The following is a 26625-nucleotide window of genomic DNA, read 5'->3' on the forward strand; positions in this document are numbered from 1 at the left end:
AATAGATACAAAAAAGTAAACGTATTTAAGAAACATTTTTCGAAATTTGTATAACTCTTTTTTTCGTGTTGGCTGAATGAGGATCGAGTTTTAAAAGTTCGACTACAAAAACTGTTTATAGAAAAAACGTTTGATTTAAAAAAAAATATATAAACTTAGAAAATTGTTTTTTTTAAGAGCGGTTCATGCAAAGTCAACAGGCTTGTAAGTAATTTATTATAAGCAGCTTCCCAGTCTAGAAAATATAAATTTTCGAACTGAAATCAGAGCGTAGAAAGAATTAAGCAACATTTCGAATATAATACGTTTTGTTGTCCTTCAATAATCGTTTTATGAATTATTTCGACTAGTCTATGCACTACTCATAGCCTTGTTAGGAAAAGGGTTGTCATTCAGAAGTTACTTAGCTTTAAAAGTTGCTTTAAAACGATAACATTTATTGAAACATTGAAAACGAATCATAATAAAATGGTTGAAACATTTATCTCAGTGCTTTCAGCTAGACACGAGCTCCTTGTGTTGACTGCTCTGGTAAAATGTTCGTGAGAAATGTCATTAATACGAGCGATGTGACTGCCTGGAGAAGTGGATGTGAATGCTGGCGAGCCATCCTACTGCACCGCCCTTTGCCTTTTTGCCACTCTATCCGCACCGCATTGTTGCACTTAATTAATGTGAGGATGGAGAGACTCCTTCGCCCTTCCGTCCGCTTGGTCCACCTCGCATCCTCTTGGCGAACACGCCCTCGGCATGCACTCGATGTGGTCAGTAGTGCCCGTTCCGAACAGGACCGGATCAGACCAGACCGGACCGGACCGGACCAATGCCATGCCATGCCATATATGGGGTCAAGTCGTCAGAGGCGTCGTCGTGTCTTGCAGTGGGAATCGCTCCATGGAGCACTTAGAACCGGGCGATAATGGTCGAACGTTTATCTATTCCAAACAGCCATTCTGGCCGGGCTGCACCCAATCCAATCGCAATCTGAAAGGCGTTAACAAATTATTTGAAACATGTAGCGCTGCGTCGGCATCCCATAATCCTCCCCGCACTTAGATCCTGGTCGGGGGGATACCCCTTCTCCTCCCCCCACCCAGGCCCATCCCCTCTGTGCTTGGAGCAGGCGTTAATAGGCATTGCAATGCCAATAATTTGCAATTATACTTAATTGTAATCGTCATTGCTGATGTTGTTCCTGTGTGGCAATTGAGAGTTGTTATTCTGTTTTGTTTTTCTTTTATTGAGATTGGCTTCTTCACCATGTGTGTGTGTGTGTGTGTTTGTTTGTGTGTGTGTGTGTGCGGCTGGGGGCCATTGCTATATGTACAACATTTCGTGTTTGCTTAAGCGATCGTTTTACTTGGCTAGACAAATGTTTATTAAGCCTATTACTTACTGGTATTTGTGTGTGTGTCGCAGGGGCAAGACATCTGTATACATATTGCTGACAAACACTGATGGACATCAGGTGGATTCACGGGAACTAGGGTTATCTTTTCCCGACATTCAAGCGTAACTTAATGCTTTTTACGCAGAGTCCAGCCAAGTTCATGTTATACTATTTGTTGGCATAATTTATCCAGTTGAATTGCCCCTGCGCTCATGAGTTATTTCAAAAGCAGAGCAGTTGGTTCTGTCCAAATATTACAAAAAATTTTAAAGTACAATTTACTTTTACATCACAAGCCAAAAGTAATCTTACTTAAAGTTTCTAATTCGTTTTTAACACTTTAACATTAGTTAGGATTCAAGGCCGGCAACTGCTTTTGAAGACTTATTCGATAAAATCGTTGCTACATCGAGAGTGTAAATGTAACCAGTGTAGATGGTTTGTATCGTAAACTAGGACTGCAGTTCTATTGCATCGTCATCGGAGTTCGTACTCTCCTGACCGCAAGGAATATATCAAAATTCCAGCGTTCAGGTCGAGTCTGATCCTTAATTTACTAGGTCGTTATGTGTGTTCCTCGTATCGCATAAATAAAGATGCAAAGGGCTTAGCAATTATGACAAAAATATTACACTACTTGAAATGATCGGAGAATATCAATTCGCTTATTGCTGCTCCTTGGGAGCCGTAGCTTAATGCTAAAAAAAATACTCAGTTCCAGTGTTCTCGCTGCTCGGACTTCCCCGCTCTGTCGGATATTCAGTAGAGGATGCCGGGATGAACGGCCCCGCTGCGTTGAAAGTACACATTCGGATTGCTGCTCAACGTCGGCTCCAGCGTAGTGTAGAGATTCGTTTCGTCTGGTCGTATAAACATGCCTAGAAGAAAACATAATTTTAGTTTTTTTTTTCGATTTACAGCAGGTTTTCGTTAGTTGTACATATTTTGTATGAACATTATATGCAGATTCGATAATATTGTTTGTGTGCGGTGATGGATAATTACAAATCATATTTTGTTACAAATAAAACTTGAAGCGTTTTTTTATTTATTTCTTTGTTTTGTGTTTTTATGTTTCAATATAAATATATTTATTTGACTCGTAGATTATTTGACTGTAGAAGTTTCAGGACTTTGGGTTATCATGTTCATGTGTGACCAAGTATGTATATACCAAAAGCAATATCAACATGTTTTACTGTTAAAACTATTCAAATTTGCTTAATTTATTCAAAAATGATTTATTTAATGTAATAAATATATAATTTCAAATCTAAATTTGAAAACTATAAAGATTGTACCTACATTAAATTATTTTCCAATGGAATTCGGTGTGCCGAATCTGAACACCAACATATTTTAGCATGTCGGCGTATTTATAAAATGCATATGAAACATTAAAATTTTAATGCTTTTTATAAATCAATCGCAAGTAAACAGATTTTTGCTTCCCAAATTTTTTGGATCTTTTTGTCTTACAAACATTTATTGCCAAATCTGCACACATAAATTTATTGAATAAGTTTAATTTTATGAATGCAAAAAACAAGTAAATGTGAAATTTTACAACAAAGTGCGAACTCCAATGGCTTGGAAATAAATCATTTTTTAGAACTATATTTATTGACAAAAAATAATTCTGAAGCGTAAAAACTCAAGCTTTTGTTTTTATAACATGTAAATAATTTTGTATTTGATTAATTTAGCTAAGATTTGTTAAGTGTCTCAATCAATCGTGTTACATATACCCATTATTCTCCCTATTGCATAATACTAATTTACATCCCTGTGGAAGCCTCCCCTGCAGACAAACCGTAAGATGCCTGGGGGATCGTTAGCTAATGGCGAGTATTATTACCTGGCGCATAGCGCAGCGTTTTGGCCAATTGCGCCGCTTGTGTCATGGAGGTCAGCGAGTTGCCCAACTGTTTGAGGGTCAACGGCGTGAGCGTGGGCGGTGCGGCTTGCTGTGGTGGCGGTGGTTGCGGTGGCAGTGGTGGAGGTGGTGCGGGAGGATAATAGCAGAACGGGTGCGGACTCAGGTGTGCTGGAAAATAGTGATACATACGCGTATAGCTCGGCGGTGCGGCGGTGACCAAGGCAACCCGATCTGTCGGCGGATTGCAGGGATTGGTGGTGCGGTGATGCGGTGGTGCGGTGGTGGTGGAGTGGGTGCGTGTGTGGTTGGAAGTCCCAGAGCCGTGTGTAAAGTTACCAAACCATTAACAAAACCAGTCGTGACCCACACACACGTAGTGGTGATATTACGTATAGGATAAACATATATGTACAGTAGTTATTGGTTTTTTTGACAATAAATGTAAATTCAATTAAGTTTCGAAAAGGTAAAAATACCGGAAACAAAACCAAAAGAGTCAACCAATAATGAAAAAAAGGTTCCAAATGATTGATGAACATAATAGCAATGGAAAAAATTACAGAAACAACACGGATGGATTATGAAATGACATATGCAAGTGTGTGTGTCGTGAGCGTGTCGAGAATTTTTCGATTATGTTTGACAAAGTTTGGGAGTGAAGGTGAAGATAAAGTTGGAGGTGAAGTACGATAAGGAGGAGATATAATATATGTTGTCGATGCAGTGATGATGGTGATGTTTTTTTTGTTTTGAGTTCGTTGTTGATGTTGTAGATGAATGTCGTGTTGGTTGGCGGTGGTTTTTGATGATATATGTATGCATGACATGACAAATAAAGAAGTAAACAAAACAAAATAAAATAATAATAAATATAAATATATATATATATATTTGTATTTGTATTTTCATGTGCTTTAAGTGCAACCAAGTCGTAGCCATATGTTGGTAGATAAATCAGCAAATGTGTCACAACTTCTGCCCATGGTCAGCCATAATTGGCCTGACCCAGAGCCCGAACCCAGACGCAGATGTTCCCAATTCGAGGAAATTACCCTGCCATATTTCACACTTTTGCCGGCCAATTTATGGCGGACTTAATGATGTCAAACGATTTCATGTCAATGGGTTAACTCCAACACCCTCAAGCCATAGAGAAAGTCCCACTGTATTTATGTTTGTGTCTACGGGTATTGGGCAAAAACCCCAAGCTTTTTTTTCATTGGAATCTTAATAGGTTTGTGTTGGGCCAACAAACAGTTTTTGCTCTCGTTAATCCGTTTGGCAGAGCTGCGACCTTCATTAACTTTAAGGGTTAATAAAATGTGTGTGGTGCAATCCCCAGAGGTCTACTACCCCGTTTTTTTCGAGGCGCGTTATGGATGCAGTTGCATTACTTGTAGCCCGTGCAATTTTTTCTTTCTTGTGAGACTTAATCGTAGTAACGAAACCAGTTCAAGTTTATGCATATTTTTTGTTTCGCCTCCGATTCCACGAAATCCAGTTCCCCTTTTAGATAAGAACCTGCCTTAATTGTTCGGCTATTTATAACTCTCGTACACTTGTCATAATTAGTAGCGACTTGGCCTGCCCAAGACCAACACTTTGGCCAAAGTTCCACTGCCCAAGTAAGGGATTTTCATTTAGGACGGGCAAAGCCTAACAAATGTGAGCCAAATCAACCGCCAGCAGCTGGAGGTAATAACTTATGATTATTATTATATTTTCAACAGCTCCGAGAGGCAGCCAAATGAAACGTGTGTAGCAAACTGTGTTAACGACATGGAAACTGACAAAAAAAAAAAAAAACGACTAGAAAATCGGGCCGAAAAGAGAGGCTGGAAAATCGGGGAAGCCTGCGTCGGCATTGAAGTGTCTACTGCTGCGGGATCTGAACTCTTGGCAGTGTTAAATGCGGCAGTTACACACATGCCAACCCCTGGCCTCCTTCCCGTGGCACTTCTGGGTTTTCTAATTAACTTAGAACAAATACTGCAATTAAGCCCGCTTGTTTTTATACGCCGCTCCGAGACTTCTGTTCTGCTTCCACTGCCTCGAATGTGGAATTATGTGTCAGAAAATGAAAATGCATGTGTGCGCCAGAATCCAAAGCTGTATCTGTATCTGTATCTGTAGCTGTATCTGTAAATGTATCTGTATCTGTACCTGTAACTCCAGATGTATCTGTATCTGCGGTGGGCAGGCTTTTGCATTTCGCGTTAAAAAAGAAACTAGTTTTCCAGCAGCAGCAACAGCAGCAGCAGCAGCCGCCAGCTGAAGCGGCAAATTTGGCTTAATTCCGTTTTGCCCGAGACCAACTAGAAAATCTCTTTTTCCGATTTGCGCTGTCTGTCAGCTCATTTGGCCATTATGAATTATGTGCGCCAGCATTAAATATGTAACTTTAGCTCACAGCTGACAGCCAACTTAACGAAACGAAACGAGACGAGACGAAATGTAACGAAAAACGCTAATTAAGTGCAAATATGTATGGCCAGTCTTGAGATTGGCGTCCGCATGCATGTTCCGCATTGTCCAGGTGTTGGTGCACTTCTGTATCTATGTGTGGGGGAGGCCAGGGCCCTGAAGAATTCTATGTGGCTAGAGATGGAAGGAATACGTGACCCTGAATATAAATTGCCATAATGCAGGAAATGTGGGGAAATTGTGTATTCAGAGAACCTTTAACAAATCTTCCAATGCAGAGTCAAGCAAGATCGAAGAATATTTGCTGTGTATTTACCTGAATAAGATTGAATAACTTTATTAATTACAACATTTACAAAATAAACCAAAACGTGGACAAATTTGTTTATAAATGTTGAATACCACAAAAAACCTAGATCTAGGAAAAAAAGTTAAAAGAAAGTATGCTATTCTCTTAGAATTTAGCAACTTGTCTTAAATATAATCAAAAGAAATTTGTATTAGTCTGACTACAATCGGTCTAATCACGGCCTAGAAAATGTTGACCAGTCATCAAAATAAAGCTAGTAACGAAGCTACTGGTAGTAATAAAGGTTGTTCATTCATAACATATCGTATTTCATTTATGGATAATTACAGGTAATAAGAAAGGAGAACGGAAGCAATGAATTTAGAAAGGTGAGAACAAAAATTATTGTTTTTTATTAGTATTTAGGAAGTAAGTAAACCAAAGCTCTGTCGTTAAATCGAAAACAAACATATACAAAAGTTTCTATAATCTTTACTATTAATTTAAATTAACGTTAAGGGAACTGTGAAAAAATGAGTTATTCTACAAATACCCCAGTAATGGTTTCTTAGACTTTATCTGGCATAAGTTATGAGTTCCTTCCACATTAGAAATATGTGCCTAAAGCATGTTTTCCCGGCTGCTGTAGAAATTCTTTTTATGAATTATTTCCCCCTTTAAACTGAGGCGATTTATTCCATCTTCATTATTTCCTCACTCTTAATTCCCCTTTCCGTGTGCTCGCCTCGTCCGTTTTTACTTTTCCTCACTTGCATTTAATTATTTCTGCCTCTTTCACCGACTGGGGAAAATTCATTAAAATTGCCCATCTCTATTGCGGAGACAGGGCCACGTTTTGCATTTTGCATTTTGCAGTGTGCAGTTGGCAGTTTGCAGTTTGCAGTTTGCAGTTTGTCGGCTTGCCCCCGACCCCCAAACCCCGTCCCATGTGCATCTGCCTCCTTACCCTGGGCCCAGTATCTTCTATCTGGCTGGCAACAAGTTAAAGTTAAACCAACTGCCGCACGTTGACTGATTGCTACGTGCAGATTGTCATTGTTCGCCTTTGTTGTAGGCCCAGCAGTGCTCAGTTGCCTCTGCTGCTGTTGTTCTTGCCACAGAGAGTTGGCTTTTTGCTGCTGCTGTTGCTGTTGTTAGCTGCTACATACTTTGCAGACTTGAGTAATTTCTTTGGCGAGCGTTGCTGTTTTCCTCATTGGCTGCCTGGCTGCGGCGTTGACTCTTTCTTTCTGCCTCTGGCTGCCGCGCCAAAGGTTGTTGCTTTTGCCTTGGCCGTTGTCTGGGTCTTTGAGAGTGAGTTGCCAGATGTTGTGATATCACGAAGCAGCATTATAACTAATTGGCCACGTTCGTTCTAAGCCATCCCATCCCATCCCGTCCCCATCCACATCGTCTCCCTCTCACTCATCCAGCCCAGGGTTCATTGTCATGAACTGCGCCGCGGACGATTTTCCCTCCCATTTTGAGGCGGAAGAAAAGCATTTTTCACATGGCCGCAACGGCCGGCAATTTGCATATTTCGGCTGAGGGCGTATGACCTTCAAATTGTTACAATTTAATTTACATTTGAGTAAAGTGTGTATGCTTCAGTTGGGGTGGAGTGGCATGGACCTCCAGCTGAAACAATTGATTAGTCTTCTTTTATTGTACAAAAAAAAGGAAAAACACTAAAGTGGTTTTAGCTTAAACGAACGCCTTCAATATAAAAATACAACTTTCTTTGTAGACGAAGTGATTGTTTTTCGTATTATAAATCAATTTAATACTATTTTAATTTTCGGCATTCACTTTTAACTTTTGGTTTTAAAGTGAACTGGATACGATTCAAAGTGTAAATCAAATAGTATGAGTATAGCCAGAAACAAGAAAATAATTGTCTTACGAAAGTAATGGCAAATTACTAAATGTACAAAATAATGTACAGAACATGATTTATTCAGAATTGTGTAATTTTATCTTTGATATGCAGTTGAAGTGTATAAATTTGTTTTATAATTAAAAATGTAGCCTGTAAAAAATTCGTAATCCACTATTTGAAACTGTAAATGCATTTTTTTTGTATATTGCAATATAAAAATACAACTTTCTTTGTTGACGAAGTGATTGTTTTTCGTATAATAAATCAATTTAATACTTATTTAATTTTCGGCATTCACTTTTAAGTAAGAAATTTATTACCCTTTTTTTATTTTAAAGTGAACTGGTATACAACTGAAATTGTAAAGCAAAAAGTGTGAATATAGCCAGAGAGAAGAAAATAATTGTCTTACGAAAATATTGGCAAATTATGTAATGTACAAAATAATGTACAGAACATGATTTATTCGGAATGGTGTAATTTCATCTTTGATATAAAATTGAAGCATACAAATTTGTTTTATAATTTAATAAGGCTACAGAACCATTAAACAAGACGTAATCCACTAATTGAAACTGTAAATACATTTATTTTCTATATTGTATTGATTGATTTACCTTAAGGATCGACATTCAGAATGCCCAAGACCTTAAAATCAACCATTCGCTCTTAGCTCAACCGTATAGCACCTTTTTTCTAAGCCCCTTAGCTTGCATCCCTGGGCGGCAACCACAAGCTGACGAAGGTACCGTAAGACCGCGGCGATCTGCAGGCCAATTTAGCGTAATAATTTTAGCATGTGCAGTTGGCACACGGCTCATTGGCTCCCTCGGCTCTGAGCTCCCGACTTGCCTCGATCGGTTGGCCTGAACTGCTTTGAGCCGGGCCAAGAGCTGGCAGCAAGACCTGAGTTGGCTTTTCCGCTTTCGGTTTCATTGCCGCAATTCGGAACTGGTTATCGATTACGTTGCTGGCCGGCTGCTGGCACTTCTAGGCAAAACTAAATATCATCGCTCCATGGCATCCAGCCCGGCTCTCCGTGGCCGCGGCTCTTATTGCAAACCGCTATAATTTTGTGGTAATATACAGTGACGCTCGTTTCAAGCACGTGCTGGCAGCATTTACCCAACTCATATATTAAGTCCCATACACAGGCGCTGCCGCGGACAGCAAACTGAAGTTGGATACGATACTCAACAACACGTACTTCACAGATTTGTACATTGCGCCATCGTCATCTTCATGATCATCATCTTGCACATCATCGTTGTCAAGTTTTCTGCTCCGCGTTGTTCTGTTCTATTCTGTTTTGTTCTGTTTTGCTCTGTTCTTTTGTTTTTGCTCTTTGGTTTTTCAATTTCAAGTTCGTTGCCTCAGTCTTTGGTCTGCTGGTAGTGGACTCAGAACAATTGAGGCTAATCGAATCTTTTTTATGTCATATTTTAGACAGCTGATGCTGGTCGAACCGTTTCAATAGGTGCCCCCTAGGCAAAATTGGGTTCTAAACAAAGCCAGGTTAACAGAAATCATTTGATTGAAATTGTTGTTTGATGTTCATTTCTGATTGCTTTAAATTTGGGTCTAATAATTGACAGCTTAAACAATCGAAAAAAAAACAATTAAAAGACAACTATTGGTGCTATCTTAAAAATGAACTCCAAGGCAATGTCATTATTGTAGTATAGTATATTCGAAATAAATAAAAAAAACAAACAAACAAAAGTTGTTAAAGTTAAAATCGTAACTGTCTTAAAACAAATAGTATCTTCAAAGGAGATCGATAAATATCATTGAGCCATTAAACCGAGACTTGATTCAATATAAATTTAAAAATTAGTTTTCTAATTTTACAACAGAAAAAACCAACGACTGAGGCAACGAACTTTTTATTTGGTTCTGGTTTTTAATATTTCCAGTTGCTTAACTATCAATGTTCTTCACAATGATATATTGGATTCCTTTTTCTACAAATTGTTTTCTGTCTTAAACAAAAGACTGAGGCAACGAACTTTAATTCGCTTTCCCAGGCAGAAACTTTATACTTTCCAATTACTTTTGTTTGCAAATAAACTTCATAAAGGAATCTATAATAATCATGACGATAATTTATTCAGTTCTCATTATATAAATGAGCTTTCTTTGAGCTAAGCCCCATTTGACCAACTGGTTTATGACAATGAAGCAACCTTTGGAAGTATCCATCAATAACACGCGGAACCTCGGCTCGAGCTAAGCCTCAGATCCTCAAGTGTGCAGAAAATGGAAAAAAATAACAGATACAAAAGCAATCTCTGGACTGTTCACAGTTAAATGACTATGTGGCCTCCCTGGGCTCTTTATTGACAAATCCCCATCGATCGATAAACATGCAAGACAAATAGACAAAATTTCCGCACGGGTCTCGGGAGTGTAGCGACAAGCTTTAACCTTCCAAGGTCTGCTTGGATCTGCTTCGATCTGCCCGGCTCCATAGTATAGCATGAATGATTGATTTTATGTATGTGGCTGCCTGGCATAAAGTCACTCAATAAAATTACAAAAAAATGCGACGTCGCCGGAGAACAAAGGCCGCTGGCAGATGCCCAGATTGATGGGCCCGTCTTACTGACCAACTGGCCAAGTGGCGGCATTGCCAAGTCGAAGATGGGACACTCTGCTGGCCGATAAGGTCACTGGCTCGTCTCGGGAGGCATCTCCGCACAGATTCCAGTTGCAGTTTCCCCACCAAGCAGCCCTAGGCCCCAGGGGTTAGGGTATAATGATAACATCACGCAGCGGCAACGGAAGTATGTACGAGTATCTATTTTTGTGGCTCCGCCTGTCATCGCGCCGCTCGTCGTCGACAGCTGCCCGAAGCGCTTACAACAATGCGACTTCAATTAAAGCAGGCCGGACAACCTTGAACTCTCTCGTTCAATCAGCGGCAACGGGCTGCTCAAATCGGCCGGGCCCCACGATATCCTTTTGGCCACATCCAGCCACACCAGGTCCCAACACAGAAAAAAAATATATTAAATTATCATCGATTGGATTTTAAATTACTCTTAAAAGTTCTTCAACTTAATAGGTTTCAAAGTGTGTATTTTGTGGATTCTATACTGCTTAAACATAGGAACGGGATTGAACCAAAATAATTCTTTGTTAAAGAAAAACTATTTGATCATTGAAATATAGAATGCCTTTTATTAGTTACCATTTAGTAAATAAAATACAACTGATATACGTGTTCTGTTTGTTTTAATAAACAAAAGACTGAGGCAACGAACTTTAAAACTTTTTTTTAGCAAGACGTTACGTTTGTGCTACAAAAGGAATATATTGGATTTATATTATTATGTGTAAAGTTTTTATAATATAAAGGACACAGGCTTATGTGGATTTTCATTTGAAACTGATCCAAAGTTTTTTTATGTGCATGAGAGACCCAAGCTAGAGCTGTCAATCTGCGTTCATTCCTCGCCTTCGACTTTGACTTCATGGCGGCAATCATGTAGAGCTGCTGGCCTCTGACTGCGCCCTTTCCCCCGGTCCACTGATCCGCCCCTGCCCCTGCCCCTGCCCTTGCCCTGGAATCTTTTGGCCCGGCTCATTCCTTGGCGTCAACGCCGTTAGCTGTCGTTTAGTTTATTGTTGCAAATTGCTCGGTGAATTATGTGCCGAACTGCTTACTGCCAACGACCACACACACACACACATGTGATTTTGAGTGTGTTTATTTGAAGGCTTGGCAGGAAATTCGATATTATGGATTTATTGGAAATGTCTCTCGTTCCTCCTTGCGGTTTCGGTTTACCCGTTGTGAGACTTCCAATTTAAAGCATTTAAAATATGATTTATTGTCATTCCGGTTCTTTAAAACTTTTATGCATTTAGATATTTTAGGAAAGGAGGTCAATTTAGTGTCAGTTCTTAAGAAATAGTTACTAATTTGTTAATTATTCATCCTTAATGTAAGCTCAAACCTACAAGCAGTGGAAAGTCAAAGATCATTTTAGTTCAGATTGACAAAACACAAGTGCTGCAAATTTTAATCTTGAACTACAATTGAATAATCAATTTTAATTTTAATAGAATTTTAGACAACTTAAAACCATTTGTTTTATTGCACTGAACACAGCCCAAGTCTATTGATTTTGTGATTATTTTTTATTTAGTGTTTTTAATGCAAATGGCACTGAAGAGAATAAGGTACTCCATTTCTGATTTCTTGGTTCCTCAAACAACGCTGAGTTACACACAAGCAAGAGCCTTAGCAATAGATTCCATCTTACTTGAGAGGCAAGACATCCAATAATTTGCCCCTCCTTAAGCTGTCAACTCCCCGGCCGAATCAAGTTCGTTGGCCAAGTCATTTGCTCTTCAATCAGCCCGAGCAATGGCTCGAAAAAAAGGGAACAACTTTTGATTTTTCTCTTGCCTCATCGCCTTATGTAAATTTCAACTGCTGCCCACATGCAGCTCCAGTTTTTTGCTTTCTGTGCCCTTAATCAAGCCGGAACCCTTGCTGTCGCTGTCGCTGTCGCTGCCTTTGGCTCACTTCACTCAGGCTGGCTCAAGCGAAGTCGAAGTCGCAGTCGAAGTCGAAGAGTTAGCGAGACAACTACACAACCCACACACATGTTTCTGGATCGGATCGGATCGGATCGCATTGGATTGGATCGGGTTTGGTTTGGCTTGGTTTGTTTGGCTTGGTTTGTTTGGCTTGGCTGGGCTATGGGCTGAGGTATAGCTTGGGTCTGGCCACGATAATGGCAGCGATTGCAGCTCTCGGCTGATGTTTGCTCCTTTGCTTGTTAAGCTCTGTGCCTACTTTGATTTCGCTGTGCTCCGTGTGTCTCCAGACATTTGTCTTTTGCTCTTAAGGTTTCTGCCTGCCTGCTGCCCGGTTTTCGTTCGTCGTTGATTTCTGTTACCCCTCAAATGCACTTTCAATTGCAGACAGTTTGACGTATATATGTGTAGCCGGGGCCAGAGCACTATATCTCTCATTTATCTATCTATATACGAGCCTACCTATATTTCGTCTGTCCCTGGCTGCCGCCTCACTTGCTGGCTTTCCTCGTCGGAATTGGAAGTGGAATTGGAGTCGGAGTCGGAGACGGAATCGGAATCCGAGCCCAGACTGCCCACAGGCACTTTGGCTTGTGGGCCGTGGCTGCAACTCCAGATTCGGGCCCAGTTTTGGCCAAAGTTTCAGCTGCACCTCGGCTTTTGTCCTGCCGAGTTTGCCTTCTTGCTTGGCTCACATACTGAGTCGGATTTGGAGTCGTCGTCAAGTAGCTGCCATGTAAAACGCTTCCTACTTTGGCCCACCAGCTCATTGTTATAATTTGGTAAGCTATTGCGGGTCTTATACTCTTAAAGTAGAGGTAACTGGATTTTGGCACCGCTTTGCCGTGGGTTAAAAAAACTTATGCTTGTGCATAATTTCAACAAGTTGAGTATGCAATTACAAGTTATATAGATTCAAATAAAATTTAAGTACCTCTTTGGACTTATAATGGCTTTCTTTCCTTCGATTTCAATTGCCGTAATTAATTTCCACAATTGCCTAACGCTTTTCGCAGAGCATTTCTTCTCCGTTTTCCACATGAATTGCCCTAAGTTTTCCTGTCCCATTTCCATTTGAAACGCTTTTTGCTGACTGTAATCATACTTTTGTGATGTATTTACTTTAATTAAATTACGTAAAGTGTTACATGGCTTAGGCACGCACATTTCGAGGCACCCCACTGGGCGCCCTTCCTTCTCCGAAGTCTCCCCATATCTTTCCACTTTGCCACACTCATAAGCCACTCTACGTGTGCTTTCATTAGAAAGCTGAAATAGTTTAAAGCCTTTTATGGCTTGTTATTGTTTGGAAAATGGGTAAAACAAAAACTAATTCCTAAGAATTCATAATTCATAAATTGCCAAAAATTGCACAGTCAGCTTTTATTGTTGGCTTTGTAAGTTTCGGCTTTGACTCGTTTCACTTGCTCGTTGACAATGTGCCAAGCGATTTTGGACCTGAGGACAGGTCGTGACCACATCCACACCGCCTGACAATGACATCTAACACCGACTAATGGACAGATGTGAAATTTGTTGATGGCTCTATTCGGAGCGCCAGAAATGATTTAAGCCGCAGCAGCAGCGAAAATCTAATCAAAGACCTAACCCACGAACCTGGACGTTCTCACAACGAAAACGAAATCGAAAGCCGAAAGCCAAAAGCCGAAAGACAAATGAACGGAACGCTGGATGTGTGCTCTTTTACACTTTTTACACTTGGCTTACACGCAGAGACGTCGGCGTCGGGAAAATTAATATGCCAAACAATTACACGGCCCGGCAAAACAATTTTAAGCCCAGTTAATGCCGTCGCACAGTGGTTGGGATCTGCGCGAACGATTGTCTACAATTGCGAGTGGCCGCGAAATGAAAGCGCACAGATTTGCATACAAGCAAATGAAGCGGTGCAATAGGAAAATTGCCATTCATACTGATTGGAAAAGAAATGCAAAAGCAATGCAAATGAAAATAATCACAGGGCGGGGTTTGGGAAAATGTATAATTATTTCATTGACATTGGCAACGAAACTGAAGCCAAAACTGCAATTGCCTAAAGGTGCCTCAAGCTATAAAAATTGTTGTACACTTTCAACACTTCCATGGGCTAATATTGATAAATTACAGACTTAGGTTAGTTTTTTTTTCTGAAACTCCCCATCATTTTGGAGGCATTAAGACCACAGTACCTGGGCTACCGTCTGCTCGAGCTGGCAGTCTTTGAAAGTTAAGACTTTTGCTTTCCTTCTCGCCGACTTTGCTGTTGCTTTTAGAAAGAGCGAACAAATGGATAAACAAGAGTTCAAGAGGTTGCCAGCCAGGGGGGGTGGGGCTGGCGCACATGAGGCAAGAAAAGAAAGTTATTACAAAACTAACAAAGTTTGACAGTGACAGCTGACAAGGGCAGAAGGGCGGGGAGGGAGGCGCTCGAAATGGGACTGTTTCCAGGCCGAGTTTTATTTTTTTTTTATTAACCAGGCAGAAGTTGTGACAAATCCCGAAGTTAAAGGGTCAAGTAAGAGCGGCACTTACCACCTCCGTTGTTGGCACTGGAGCAGTGTTTGGAGCTGAGTCCCTGGCCCGTATTCGAGGCCGAGTTGGGCAGTCCGCAGCCACCCATCACGCCGTACTTGATGGGCTTGAAGTGGAAGAAGGATGGCGAGTAGCCGGAACCGGCGCGGCTCAGCGAACTGAACTGCTCCTCGCGGTCCTCCACGTAGAGCCCCTCCTTGCCCATGGCGGCCAGCTGCCTGCCCTTGGGCATGAACATGACCAGGAAGACGGTGGCCGAGGTGGCCACCAGGCCGAAGGCCACGCAGGCGTCCTTGTGCCGCTCGGCCACCGCCAAACCGCACAGCATCCAGCCCAGCCAGATGGGTATGGCTCCGCCGATGGCCAGGCCGATGTAGGTGGCCTCGCGGTAGTTGTCCCGGATGCCACGCGACTTGATGGCCAGCACGGCGATGAAGACGATCAGGAAGACGATGTAGATCAGCGAGAAGAGCAACTCCGAGAACTGTGTCTTGCAGAGCGGTATCAGCACGGTGCTGACCGCCGCTATCCGGGTGTAGATCTCCGGGGTGCCGTCCAGTGTCGTGTACGATGTGGGATAGAACAGCGCCGAGTAGTTGGTCTGCGAGGCCACTGTGCTGCTGAGGAAACCGCTGCCCATCACCGGCACACTGGTGGTGTACACCTCCGGCGGCTGGGTGAGCAGCCACTGGCCGCCGATCGCCACCTGGATGAGCAGCGCGAAGAGCAGCAGTAGGCCCTGGTACGGAGCCGGCAGGTACACCCCCCCGTTCAGGCTGATCAGGAAGACGCACTTGACCAGCAGGGCGGCGAAGACCAGGGCGTAGGCTACGCCCACCCCGAAGCGGATCGCCCCGCAGCTGAGCAGCGTGGGTTGGGCCGTGATGATGGCGCCCAAACTGGCACAGGCGAACAGCCCGAGGAGCAGCATCTGGCCCAGGAAGAGGTGTCGTCGCGAGGGCGACGTGCGCCAGGCCTTGAAGAGCACGAAGATCTCGAAGGCGGCCATCATGAGCATGGTGAGCGTGGCCAGGACCAGCACCGGCACCACCCACGGCTCCTTGCGCAGTCCGGCGAACGGCAGGTGGGTGGACACTATGCTGGGCGGGGTGTTGGAGCTGTTCGAGCTGTTCGAACCGCCTCCCGGCGCCACCCGACCGGTGGTGCCTGCGGCTCGCGCTTTGGCCCCCAGGCTCCGACGGGGCGTGGCCGCCGTGGTGGTAGATGTGGTGCTACTCGAACTGCTGGCCATTGTGGGCACCACGAAGAATTCCGTGGACATTTCCAGGCGGGCGGCACTCGAGACATTGCCGCCCGGAAAGTTGAGATCCAATTGCTTGGCAGAGCGCTGCGATTGAGGAGCTGCCGGAGTGGTGCTGGTGCTGGTTGTCGTCGTACTGGTACTTGTACTGGTACTGGTACTAGTGCTGGTGCTGGTGGCATTCCGACTGCTCGGCTTCAGCACCTGGTAGGCGTTGCGGTCGGTCTCCTGGCTGGTCACCAGGCGCACCCGCCGCCAAATGTTGTTGCCATTCACGCTGAGGCTGCGCGACGCCGGCGTGGTGGCGATCAGCTGCAGGATCAGCAGCAGGACCAACAGCAGGTGGCGTCTGCCGGCCATTGGAAGTGGTGACCCCGAAACCCTAAGCCTGTGACCGATCAACTGCTCATCAAAGGCGCATCTCTCGCGAACACACACAAACCCTCACACGCGATCGCGATCGTATTCTTTCAGTTCGTAAGTTCTTCACTCTTCGCTGGCCCTCGATTTCCAAGTTCTGCGGTCTAATTCTCCTCGATTCTCGCGCTAAGACGTCCGCTCGCTCCGATCGACCAACTGCGACTGACTGGCGGCTCTGCAAGTCCGGCTTTGGCCCGGCTCGGTCGTTTGAGACCAGTTTGACGGCAGCCCAGTCGAACTAACACTTGTTCGAGTTCGATGTGCGTTTGCTAACTCGGCTAAAAGCATAGCTGTAAAGTGTGGATAGCTGTGGTACTGCGATAATTGGTGTCCTTAATTATTTAATTAATTAAAAATATAATGCACCAAAATTGCAGTTTCCAAATAATATATCATAAAATTTCTAATTTAAAACCATAATTAACTTAACTTTAGTTTTGATTCTCAGAAAGGATGCAGAATTTATAACTCTTTTGTTTAACCAAGCTGTTTGAAAATAGATTATTTCAGATATACAAATTAAAATGAACCCAAATGTGTATAAAATTTGCCAATATAAAATCAAAATAATGAATCTTTTGAATAAGCTTTTTGTGCTGTTTAAGCTATTTAATTTCTTTAAACAACATACAGCTGTCACCAAGAATTTTGCTGGAAATCAATAAAATTATACATAATATATGTACATATATAGATCACTAGACGCTTTTTGTTTTGTTACTTTTAATTCTAGGATGATATTCTAGGTAATTGATAACTAATTTTGCTTCGTTAGAATTATTAATTGAGAATTGTTTGGGATGTAAAGCCATTATTAATCATTTGCCAATAATTTGTAATCCTCTGTTTTCTTCGACATCTGTTGTGATTTAAAGTGATAACTCATTAGCGCAACATTGTGGGGTATTGTCATCGGTCCAACTTTGGCTCCAAAGACGGTTGCAACCATTTGCAGACGCGATCCACAGAGCTAGCTCAGGATCCACATTCGAACCGATCGCGCTGCGCAGAACACTTTCATTCGTTCTGCATATGCGGGAATAGCATTTTATGGCCTCTGCTGCCCGAGTTGGCTGGTAGGAAAGTGCTATAAGCTATTAGCCGACCGCTTTTGCGGTCTCCTCACAGAGCCTCTCTCCTCGAAAACGGCCGAACAAAAGGCGAAATAGCGAGGTCCACACACAAAAGGCGATTGTAAATCAAAAGAGCGCTAATGATATATCGATATACAAAGTGTTGAGGTGGGAAAGGCATCGCCAATAGCTTTAGGAACGGCAATAGGAACTCGGCAACGGCAGCGCTCCGATTCCTTAAGTATTATTGTATTGTGTTCGGCGCGCGCTTTGAGCAAACCACAGTTAGAATTGTTCAGATCACCTGAGTGAGTGGGCAAAAAAAGCGTATTAAATAATGAATTGCATAAAAACGGTTTCACGTATCTTTAAATCCCACATTATCTTCAGGAATTCCATCTAGCTTAATAGTTAGCCTAAATAAATGTTTATCTTTATACATACATTTAAAGTATACTTTTCTTTATGATATTTAGTAACCAAGAATGAAGAAATGTATCCTTCACTTACAGTTCGCAGCAAGTGTTGAAATGTGCTACTTTAGAATTAGTTGGCGGTTATTACATAATGCTTAAAAACAAAGAACATCTGTTTGCCGCAAATTTGAGTCAGAAAAGTTCCTGAGGTAATGCCTCAAGACGAGCTCAAGCCCAACTAAACCTTATTGGCCACCGGACATTCCGCATTCGTCTCCATATTTGGCGCGGCTTGCAATGCGCAGCCATTAGCCGCAACAAATGTTATGTAGATCGTGTCGACGGGGCCCGAAACCCTCCTCTCTGACCGGGTTAGCTTCCCACCGTCCGGCCCGACTTACGGTATCGTTAGTGGCGATCTGCGAGGGTCGAGGGTCTGCGTTCTGTATTGACATGGCTATGGAGGCGGGTAAACAACCTTTCGACTTGCCCCGAAAACAGAGTCGGAAAAGAGATTTCGTTTAAATGAGCGCGTAGTCAGATTTGTGATTCGCCATAACCGACCATAACTCAAGCTCTGGCTTCTGCTGCGATCATGATCTTGAGCGATACGTACGTACCTGTTCGCTATACCTGTTCGCTTTGCAGATCTAATCTGGGCGAGACATTCTGCCGGATTTCTTAATACGAATCGAGCAGGGATGATGATATAGCGCAAATTATGAAATTTTCAATTAGTACTTGTCTCTGGCAAATTAAATTCTCCTCACGATGTGCCTAATCCTTGTTTTAACTAAGCCAACGATTATTCGGTATGCCTTCGTTGTCCACAGCCCATTATCGGGCAAATTAAAGCTGTCACTTGCCTGTTGGCCGCGTCGGCCTGCAAGTTCCGCTCGGTAACAGTGCTTTATGTAATCCTGCTGGCTTAGAGCAATCTTAGCTAATTAAAAGGCATTCTAATATTACGTTCTGCCTTTCTCCCGACCGCCGGATTGGGTTTCACGACATACCCGAGACACATTGCGTTAATAACCCCTGACTGAGCAGCAAGATCAAGGCAACTTTGTGGCTCGTGCGCAGGCCAAAAGTCAATTGGCCCACACCCAAGGCAAAAAGTTAGGCCCATTTCACTTAGTTTAGCTAAAATATTTGCAAGTTTAAGATCGAACATGCGTTACATTGTAAAATTATTGTTATTTAATGCTACCTTATAGCTTAAACTAAAAGCTATAATTGTTAAAGAAAGACTTCTTACAGTTTTTACTTTTACACCTTAAGTGTAAATTATATTTTTTAAATCTTTTAATAGATTTGAAGGGCTAAACATTAATAGATTTCAAAGATTTGTTGACAATATTCAGTATTTTTTTTGTTTCTGATCTATAAATAACAATTGGTAAAATAATTCTGAATATTAGTTTTTAGCCAACTAAAGTGTATTTGCCCGTGTTATGATTAAAATCACATTTTCTTCATTCATTTTTTACTTCGGCATTTTTCTTCATTCATTTTTTACTTCGGCTGTAGTGCCCACATCACCCCGCTTGTGTATCAACTTTCTTTATGGTTAAAAATTATTCAAATTTGGTTGCGTTGCCCTTTCGATGGGCCTAGAATTATTTCACGATTTTATAAGAGAAATAACTGAACTGGTTGGGCTAATATTACTTTGGCGAAAACAAAAAGGCGGCGCCAAAGTTCCGAATCCCGCCTGAAGTTGATTGATTCCGGGTGATTTGAATGTCTGGCCCGGGACCTGGACCTCGGACCTGGAACTTGGAACCTGGAACCTGGAACCTGGACTCGGATTAGAACCCAAAGAAGTGCCGACTGTTAGCTGGGGCAGAGAAATGTGTCGAAGCATCGAGCTGGACCGTTGCTCGCGGCTCTTTTTTAAGCGCCTTAATTTATGGGCCAGAAGACAAGCCGGCGCCGTCTGGGTCAAGTGTCAAACTGTCGACGATTTGCGAATGTTTCCGCTCATAATTCTATTGATGTCATTAATTTTGGGCATTTCGATCGGCGATTCGATTTTTTGGGAACAAGGCAACAACATGCCGCGCGTAAATCTCCGGAGATGCATTTTGAAATTTAAATTGAAACCAGTTGGTCAAGTGCATTGAACCTACAACCACCGGAATGAGCTGGGCTCAGACACCAAATATCCAGAGACAAAAGCCTCTTGGCGATCTTATTTATTTATCAATATGTAGTGCGGTTCCTCCGTCCTTCCCGCTTCAGCTCCCCTCCATTCGAGGCGAGTTCATTGTCGTCCCCAAAAGAGCGAATTCTGATTTATAAGCGGGCTCTTGCCCAGTCCCTGTAACCAATTCCCCACCCTTCGCGACGGGGCTGCGCTTTAATCACGTGCGTGCAATGCGCACATGATGATGCGCCCCAATCCGAGTCCCCCATGCATGGACCTCCATGGCCCTCCATGGCCCCCGGTCCCATTCGATCCCAATAGCGATCCCGACCCCTCCGATGCTCCTGACGATGCTGGGATGCCGCTTCTGCTGGGCTCTGCTGTTTCTGGTGCTGTTTCTGTTGCTGTTGCTGTTGCTTTTGCTGGTGTTGCAAATGCTGCCAGGCCAAACACCCAGTGAACATTGCTCAACAGAGGAGTTCGCTCTCTTAGAACATACAGTGCTGTGCACATGTTTAGGTACTTGGGCTTACGTATGTATCTTATCAAAGGTATACAAAGGTACACTTGTTTTAAAGCATTGAAAATGTATGTATCAATCGGAAGGTGAACTTTTTCTTTAACATCTACACTAACTATTTGTATGTCCTTTCTATTTAATGTGTAAGTCAAACTCTTTTAATGAATTGTACCAATGGTCACAATACCCATTTCTGCTAAGCATCATATTTTATGATTTGGCAATCATATGGTATGCAAAGACACAATTATTACCGGGTTTTTAATAAACCAATATATATTTATTTATACTGATTTCTGATTATTTTGAAGAAAATTATAATTATTAAGTTAGATGTAATTTAGTACTTTTATGTATTCTGCTTAAGAACAAATTTCTTAATGTTAAGGTTAAGGTACTAGTTTCTTATCTCTTAGAGAAACGTATTATGATATTGTTCTGCCAACATAATTTCGCTTTCTCAGAGTTATGTTAATTTTTTTAACGACAAAACGTTTGTTATAAAATGAGTAAGTTAGTTGATGGAATTGCAAAAAATATTTGAGCTTTTTTCGTCTATAAACTCCAACATGAAGTTAAGACTTAATAGCACATTAACACCTCAGATTTTGAGAAATCGGTCTGCAATATCTCTCTTTTCAGTTCCGTGTTGCTACAGTCTATTTTCTTGCTAAGATATACAAGATATACAAACAATAACAAAATAAGAAGACTCACTGTGATCATGAATATTAAGTGAAAAATTTTAACATTGAAGAAATAAAAGCAAGTTAGTTTACTGTAATATTTTTCGAAGTAAAGTATGTATATAAAATATACCACTTTATAAAAAAGAACATAAAAGAAACTGAACTTACATATGCACTCAAATGACAACTTAAAACCAAAATGATCTATCAAAGAAGTTTGTAGGATTACAAATGTGTTTTACAAGTTAGGAGGCAAACTTTGTCAAAGCTATTGGAAAAAGTGCATATTTTTGAAATCAGCTTTATTTCGATTTGTATGCTTATATCTTTAAAAGCTTTGACGATTTTCCGCTGAAATACTTGATCGTTCCAATGACAGCCATAGGATATAAAAAAACGTTGAAATATTAAACCATTACTTATTCAAAGAAAGTTTATAATATTTGTTCATTTATTTTGTTAATTATTTGATTGTTCCTAGGGGTGCTGTATACTTATACACTGCAAGCAATAAAAAGACAAATGTAGGAAAATATGTATGCAGACTGCATTAAAAATGTGATAATTGTTTGCGTAGCAACTGAGAGAACATAAGAATATATACTTTATAGGGTCGGACATGTGCCACTCACTGCGTTGTAAACCTTTGACTGAAGTTATGACTCCCTCTGCAAGCGGATACAAATCTATGATATGTAATGCCTTAAAGTTTTTATGTTGTACCTTGCGAATTCCTAAGGCGCTGCCCGCCGCTGTGCTTCCCCCTATATGTTTTGGGTCCATTATGCAGAATGCATATAAATGTAAGTGCAAGTATCGAAGTTAGTACGACCGTTGCTAGCGTTGCTGGCGTTGCTGCCGTTGTGTGTGAGCGCGCATGCGTGAAGCGTCCGTTTTAATCGCTGCCTGGCCATCGAATATTTCTTTGGCCACGACGCTCCGACGGCGATGACGACGTGGAGAGTTTGCTCGTAAATCCGGCGTATAAAAGGCACATAGCTCGCCCCATTGGTCAGGAGCCGGGCGGAGGCAGGGCGACCATTGTGCTGTGGGGTGTGGTGGGGTCAGCCGCGATCGCGAACTTGGGCCCGGATCGGAGAGGGGCTGGGCAAGAAAGGCAAGAAAGGCATGAAGGCATAAAGGCATAAAGGCCTTTAGATGGTGGCTAACTTGACTCTAAGAGTGGGCACCGCAGTCGTCTGCCTGACCAAAGGCTGATTTACTATGATCCGCATGAGTTTTATGTGCAGAAAGATAAAATTTTTAAGATATTGACACCTTGTTAGGCGTTTGAAAGACAGCCAGTGCCGGGCCACTGCCGAGGGCCAGCAATGAGTCAAAAGAACTCTTCTTGGCCGTACGGTCTCTCCACGGGGAACGCCTCCCGATCGCACCTTCCCTGAATTCGCCCTTTTTGCGTGGCTAATTGTGGCTAAAATTAAATGCGTTTCCCGTCGTCAAATGCATAAACTTGGGCCGCATTATCAGGACGTCTGCCGTTTCAGACCGAACTCCAAGTTCGCTCCAGCTCGCTCAGTTTGTGTGTGGGTGTCAAAGGCGGGCTTTGTTAAATTTATGGAATAATACATATCTTTATGGCTTCATTAGCGAAAACCCTCTCGGTACCCGCAACTTAAGCCCCCCGTCCACCTCAGAGGACCATTCGACACGCTGTCTGCAGCAGCGCCAAAAGGATCGGCTTCGACTTAGTCGTCAAGCGTCATCGTCCCATGATTGCCGCAGCCGTTGTCTATGTATCTGTCACTATAGAGAGTCGATCCTCGTTCTGGGGGCCCCTAGCACTTGAGACTTTGTATGCGCACTTCAAAGAGGTTCAGTTCGGGTCGCTTCGATTCGGTTCTGTAAGTCAGCAGTGCACGTTAGCTTTCTGGAAAAGAATGCTAGTCGAAGTGGGACCTATACCTTTGGAATAACAAAATAAAACATAAACATATTGCCGGTTTTATGTGGCCATTTATCCCTAGCGAACATAAGTCTAAAATTTATATACATTCTTGATTTCTTAATACAATATAGCTTCTAGCATGGTGTTAAATGTTAACAAATAAATTATTTAATGGGATTATGTCTCATTGTATGATTTTATTAAGTTAAATTGTATAACTTGTAATCTAAATAAAATACTTTTAATTAGTCCCTTAAACTAATTTTAAGTTGTACTGTTAACAAACCATTTCATTACTAAAAAACAACTTAAAGTTTAATGCTTATATATACTTCGAGCGAACATAAGTTTAAAATATTATATACATTCTTAATTCATTAAATTCAAAGCGAACATATGTCTAAAAATTATATACATTCTTAATTCATTTAATTCAACATAGCTTCTAGCTTGGTGTTAAATGTTAACAAATAAATTATTTAATGGGATTATGTCTCAATGTACGATTTTGTTAAGTTAAATGATATATTCTGTAATCTGAATAAGCAACTTTCAATAATTCCCTTAAACTAATTTAAAGTTGTACTGAATTTTCTTTTACTGTTAACAACCTATTTCATTATTTTAAACAACTTAAAGTTGAAAGCTAATATAAACTTTGACCCGTTTTCTAAGCTTCATTAAAACCGTTTTATCGTCATAATGCTAAGCCAAAATGTAGGTTTTTAGCTGGAGAATTCCATACAGCATTAGAAAACGGGCCTAAAAGATCATAATATCAACCATGAAGAACAATACTTCACAAAAAGTAAATGTCTAAAAGTGCAGCCCCTATTCGGTCACATTTTTGGCTGAAAGCCGTTTTGGGTTCGTTCTTGGCTTTCCAGATTGATTGAGCCTTTTATTAAAGCGCACGTACAGCGTATTAAATAAATTGTTAGTTACGTTCCGGAACGGAACGGAACCGAAAAGAACGAGCCCGTCCCAGCCTCCGAGGGCAGCCCTTCTGATCCGTCAGACTTTTGTGTGAGGAGCCGAGTGCTGCAGTGTGGCTTGGATGGTGTCATATGGCACAACGCCCCCGAAGGTGTTGGGCGGGAAAAGCTGAAGAACATGGCGGGAATCGACGCGACGCAAGGAATTCCTTTTTATTCGCTTTTCCTACAACGTCATTTTGTGTGCGGCGAGTCTGTGGGCCCGTGTCTGCCGAAGTCGAAGCCAAAGTCGAAGTCGAAGTCGAAGTAGATGTCTATGCATTTTGCTTTATGGTCCAGCCACGTATCAATTATGTGCCAAAGTGCTAATGGCTGTTGACGGCTTTGGCCGGCCATTGTGGGTGTTGCCCCAAAGGAACATTCCTGGGACGCCGTATGCCAGAAAGGGTTTGCATCTGCCTCGGCCAAATTAGTTTTTCCACTCTTCTGCTTGGCGATGCAAGCGATTTCCTTCAGGCGAAAAGTGAAAACAAGTTTTAATTACTCCGCCTTTTCGGCGGTGAATTTAACATCGCGTGCCAATCCGCAAGCAGAGCAATTCAATTATGACACAAATCCATCGCATGCGCAGCCAACTCAAAATCAACATTAAATATCCCAAAGCCAGCGAACCGCAGTCGTGGCCAACATTTCAAAGATATGCGGGACTGCAGAATATTTTTCGGAAAAGCGAAGACGAATACTTTCTAAGCCAATACTTCAATTCCTAATATGGATAATATCTCATTTCATAAAAGTGTAAAATATAAGACAAACCGAGAAATGATGCTAGGCTCGACGATTAATTGCACTTCGCAAAACCGTTCGGCCACTATAAACTCAAATTCCAATTTGCTAGTTCTATACTCTTGCAGCTTTCTTATTGTATTATTATAATTTTATAATAATTTATTTATTTTTTTATTATTTAAATATTTATATTATTGCTTTACTAGCGTCAATTTTGCTTCTTTACTTGCTTAGATCATTTTTTATTAAGTAGCTTGGCTTACCTTTTGAGCTCAAATTTTAGGTCACTTTCACAATTGATAGGGTCTTATTGTCTTTTTGTTTTTGACCATATTAAGCAAAAAACAGCAGATTTATAAAAATTCATGAAAATTCATGAAAATTCAATTTTGCATCCTAAAAATGCAACTGTGAAACTTTATAGTTTTTCAAAAAGACACACACAGGCAAATGTTGACTAATATAGCTGATGCTGATTGAATCGGAAAAGAACGAGCTTCGTTACAATCCAAAAGGGTATCCAATCAAGAGTATTTCAAATGAAAAGTTATTTCAACAAGTCACCACATAAAATATGTTAAATGTAATGTTCTTATTTATTTATAATCGAGCTAATCCAGAACCAACTAAATGGCTCTTAAAATCTTATTTTCCACATAGATGTGTAGATATACTGCTAAAATGGGTACGGGTATGAGTCCCAACAGAATAGAACCAACGAAGTGTCCTACTTGCTAGTATCTTAACAAATATAACAATTGAACAACATCGCCTTGGCTACTGAAGCTGATCATAACCATCAACAATCGCCTTAAAGCCAATCACAGCGAGAACCGCACAGAATCACCAGGCTTGCCGTTGTCCGCATCTCTGGTCGGGGTATTTGGGGTCGGGTCCGTTATGCCCATCTGCATCCAATTAGACGACGGCCCAGTCGAAGGCCCAGTGGAAGGCCCAGTCGAAGGCCCAGTGGAAGGCCCAGTCGAAGGCTTTCTTCCTAGCCACTTCGTGTCCTCTTGGCTCTAGGCCCTCGCTGTGCCCAATTCTGATGGCCTTTTTTGGGGCCAATCGGCTAGTAACTTATACGCTTGTCGTTCACAGCGCATGATTAATGACCAACAAGGGCCTTAGACCAAAGTTGTTAAGAAAAATCCAGCAGTTGAATAAGGATGCCAACAGAGCTAAGCTCCCAGTATATTTCAGCCGCAGCCTTCAGTTCAGCTCGACGCTGGCAATTGGCACAGTCTTGGGCCAGAAAGCACAGAAGAAAGTCAATGAAATGTTAGCCGATCCAGCTATGAGCTACTTCACATTGCCATTTATTTATTTATCTGTGAACAGCTATAATTAATTTTGTTTTTAATTAAAAAAAAAAAGCAGACAATAACATCAATTTTAAACTTCCTTCAGTTAATCCTTTAATTCAGCTCCTACCCAATATGATTTCACACACCGAATTTCAAACAGATCTGTTTATTGTGCCAGACTGAAATCGATCTCTGCACTTCTAGCCCAGAGACTCA

At 41.7% G+C, this 26625-nt stretch overlaps 1 protein-coding gene across 2 annotated transcripts; it reads right to left on the reverse strand.

Annotated features, from left to right (window-relative positions):
* Positions 1-1654: 1654 nt before the first annotated feature.
* LOC108143244 lies at positions 1655-16795 on the reverse strand. 2 transcript variants are annotated; one of them, XM_017267545.2, is made up of 3 exons: positions 14945-16795; positions 3249-3437; positions 1655-2268 (listed from the first exon to the last, which is right to left on the reverse strand). In XM_017267545.2, the coding sequence occupies exons 1-3, from the start codon at positions 16563-16565 to the stop codon at positions 2150-2152; spliced, it is 1929 nt and encodes a 642-aa protein (XP_017123034.1). In that variant the 5' UTR covers positions 16566-16795; the 3' UTR covers positions 1655-2149. The 2 variants fall into 2 exon arrangements, with proteins under 2 accessions (XP_017123034.1, XP_017123033.1); XM_017267544.2 differs by having other exon boundaries at positions 3249-3500.
* Between the last annotated feature and the right edge of the window lie 9830 nt (positions 16796-26625).

This window comes from Drosophila elegans, unplaced genomic scaffold (genome assembly GCF_018152505.1).
Source record: "Drosophila elegans isolate 14027-0461.03 unplaced genomic scaffold, ASM1815250v1 contig_208, whole genome shotgun sequence".
Lineage (NCBI taxonomy): Eukaryota > Metazoa > Arthropoda > Insecta > Diptera > Drosophilidae > Drosophila > Drosophila elegans.

Excerpts from the sequence above, each read along its gene's own strand:
- LOC108143244 (XM_017267544.2), bottom strand. The coding sequence starts at position 16,565 with ATGGCCGGCAGACGCCACCTGCTGTTGGTCCTGCTGCTGATCCTGCAG. Across the intron at positions 3,501-14,944 it reads CAGTGCCAACAACGGAGGTG|ATCGGGTTGCCTTGGTCACC; the intron begins GTAAGTGCCGCT and ends ATCCGCCGACAG. Across the intron at positions 2,269-3,248 it reads AACGCTGCGCTATGCGCCAG|GCATGTTTATACGACCAGAC; the intron begins GTAATAATACTC and ends GTTTTCTTCTAG.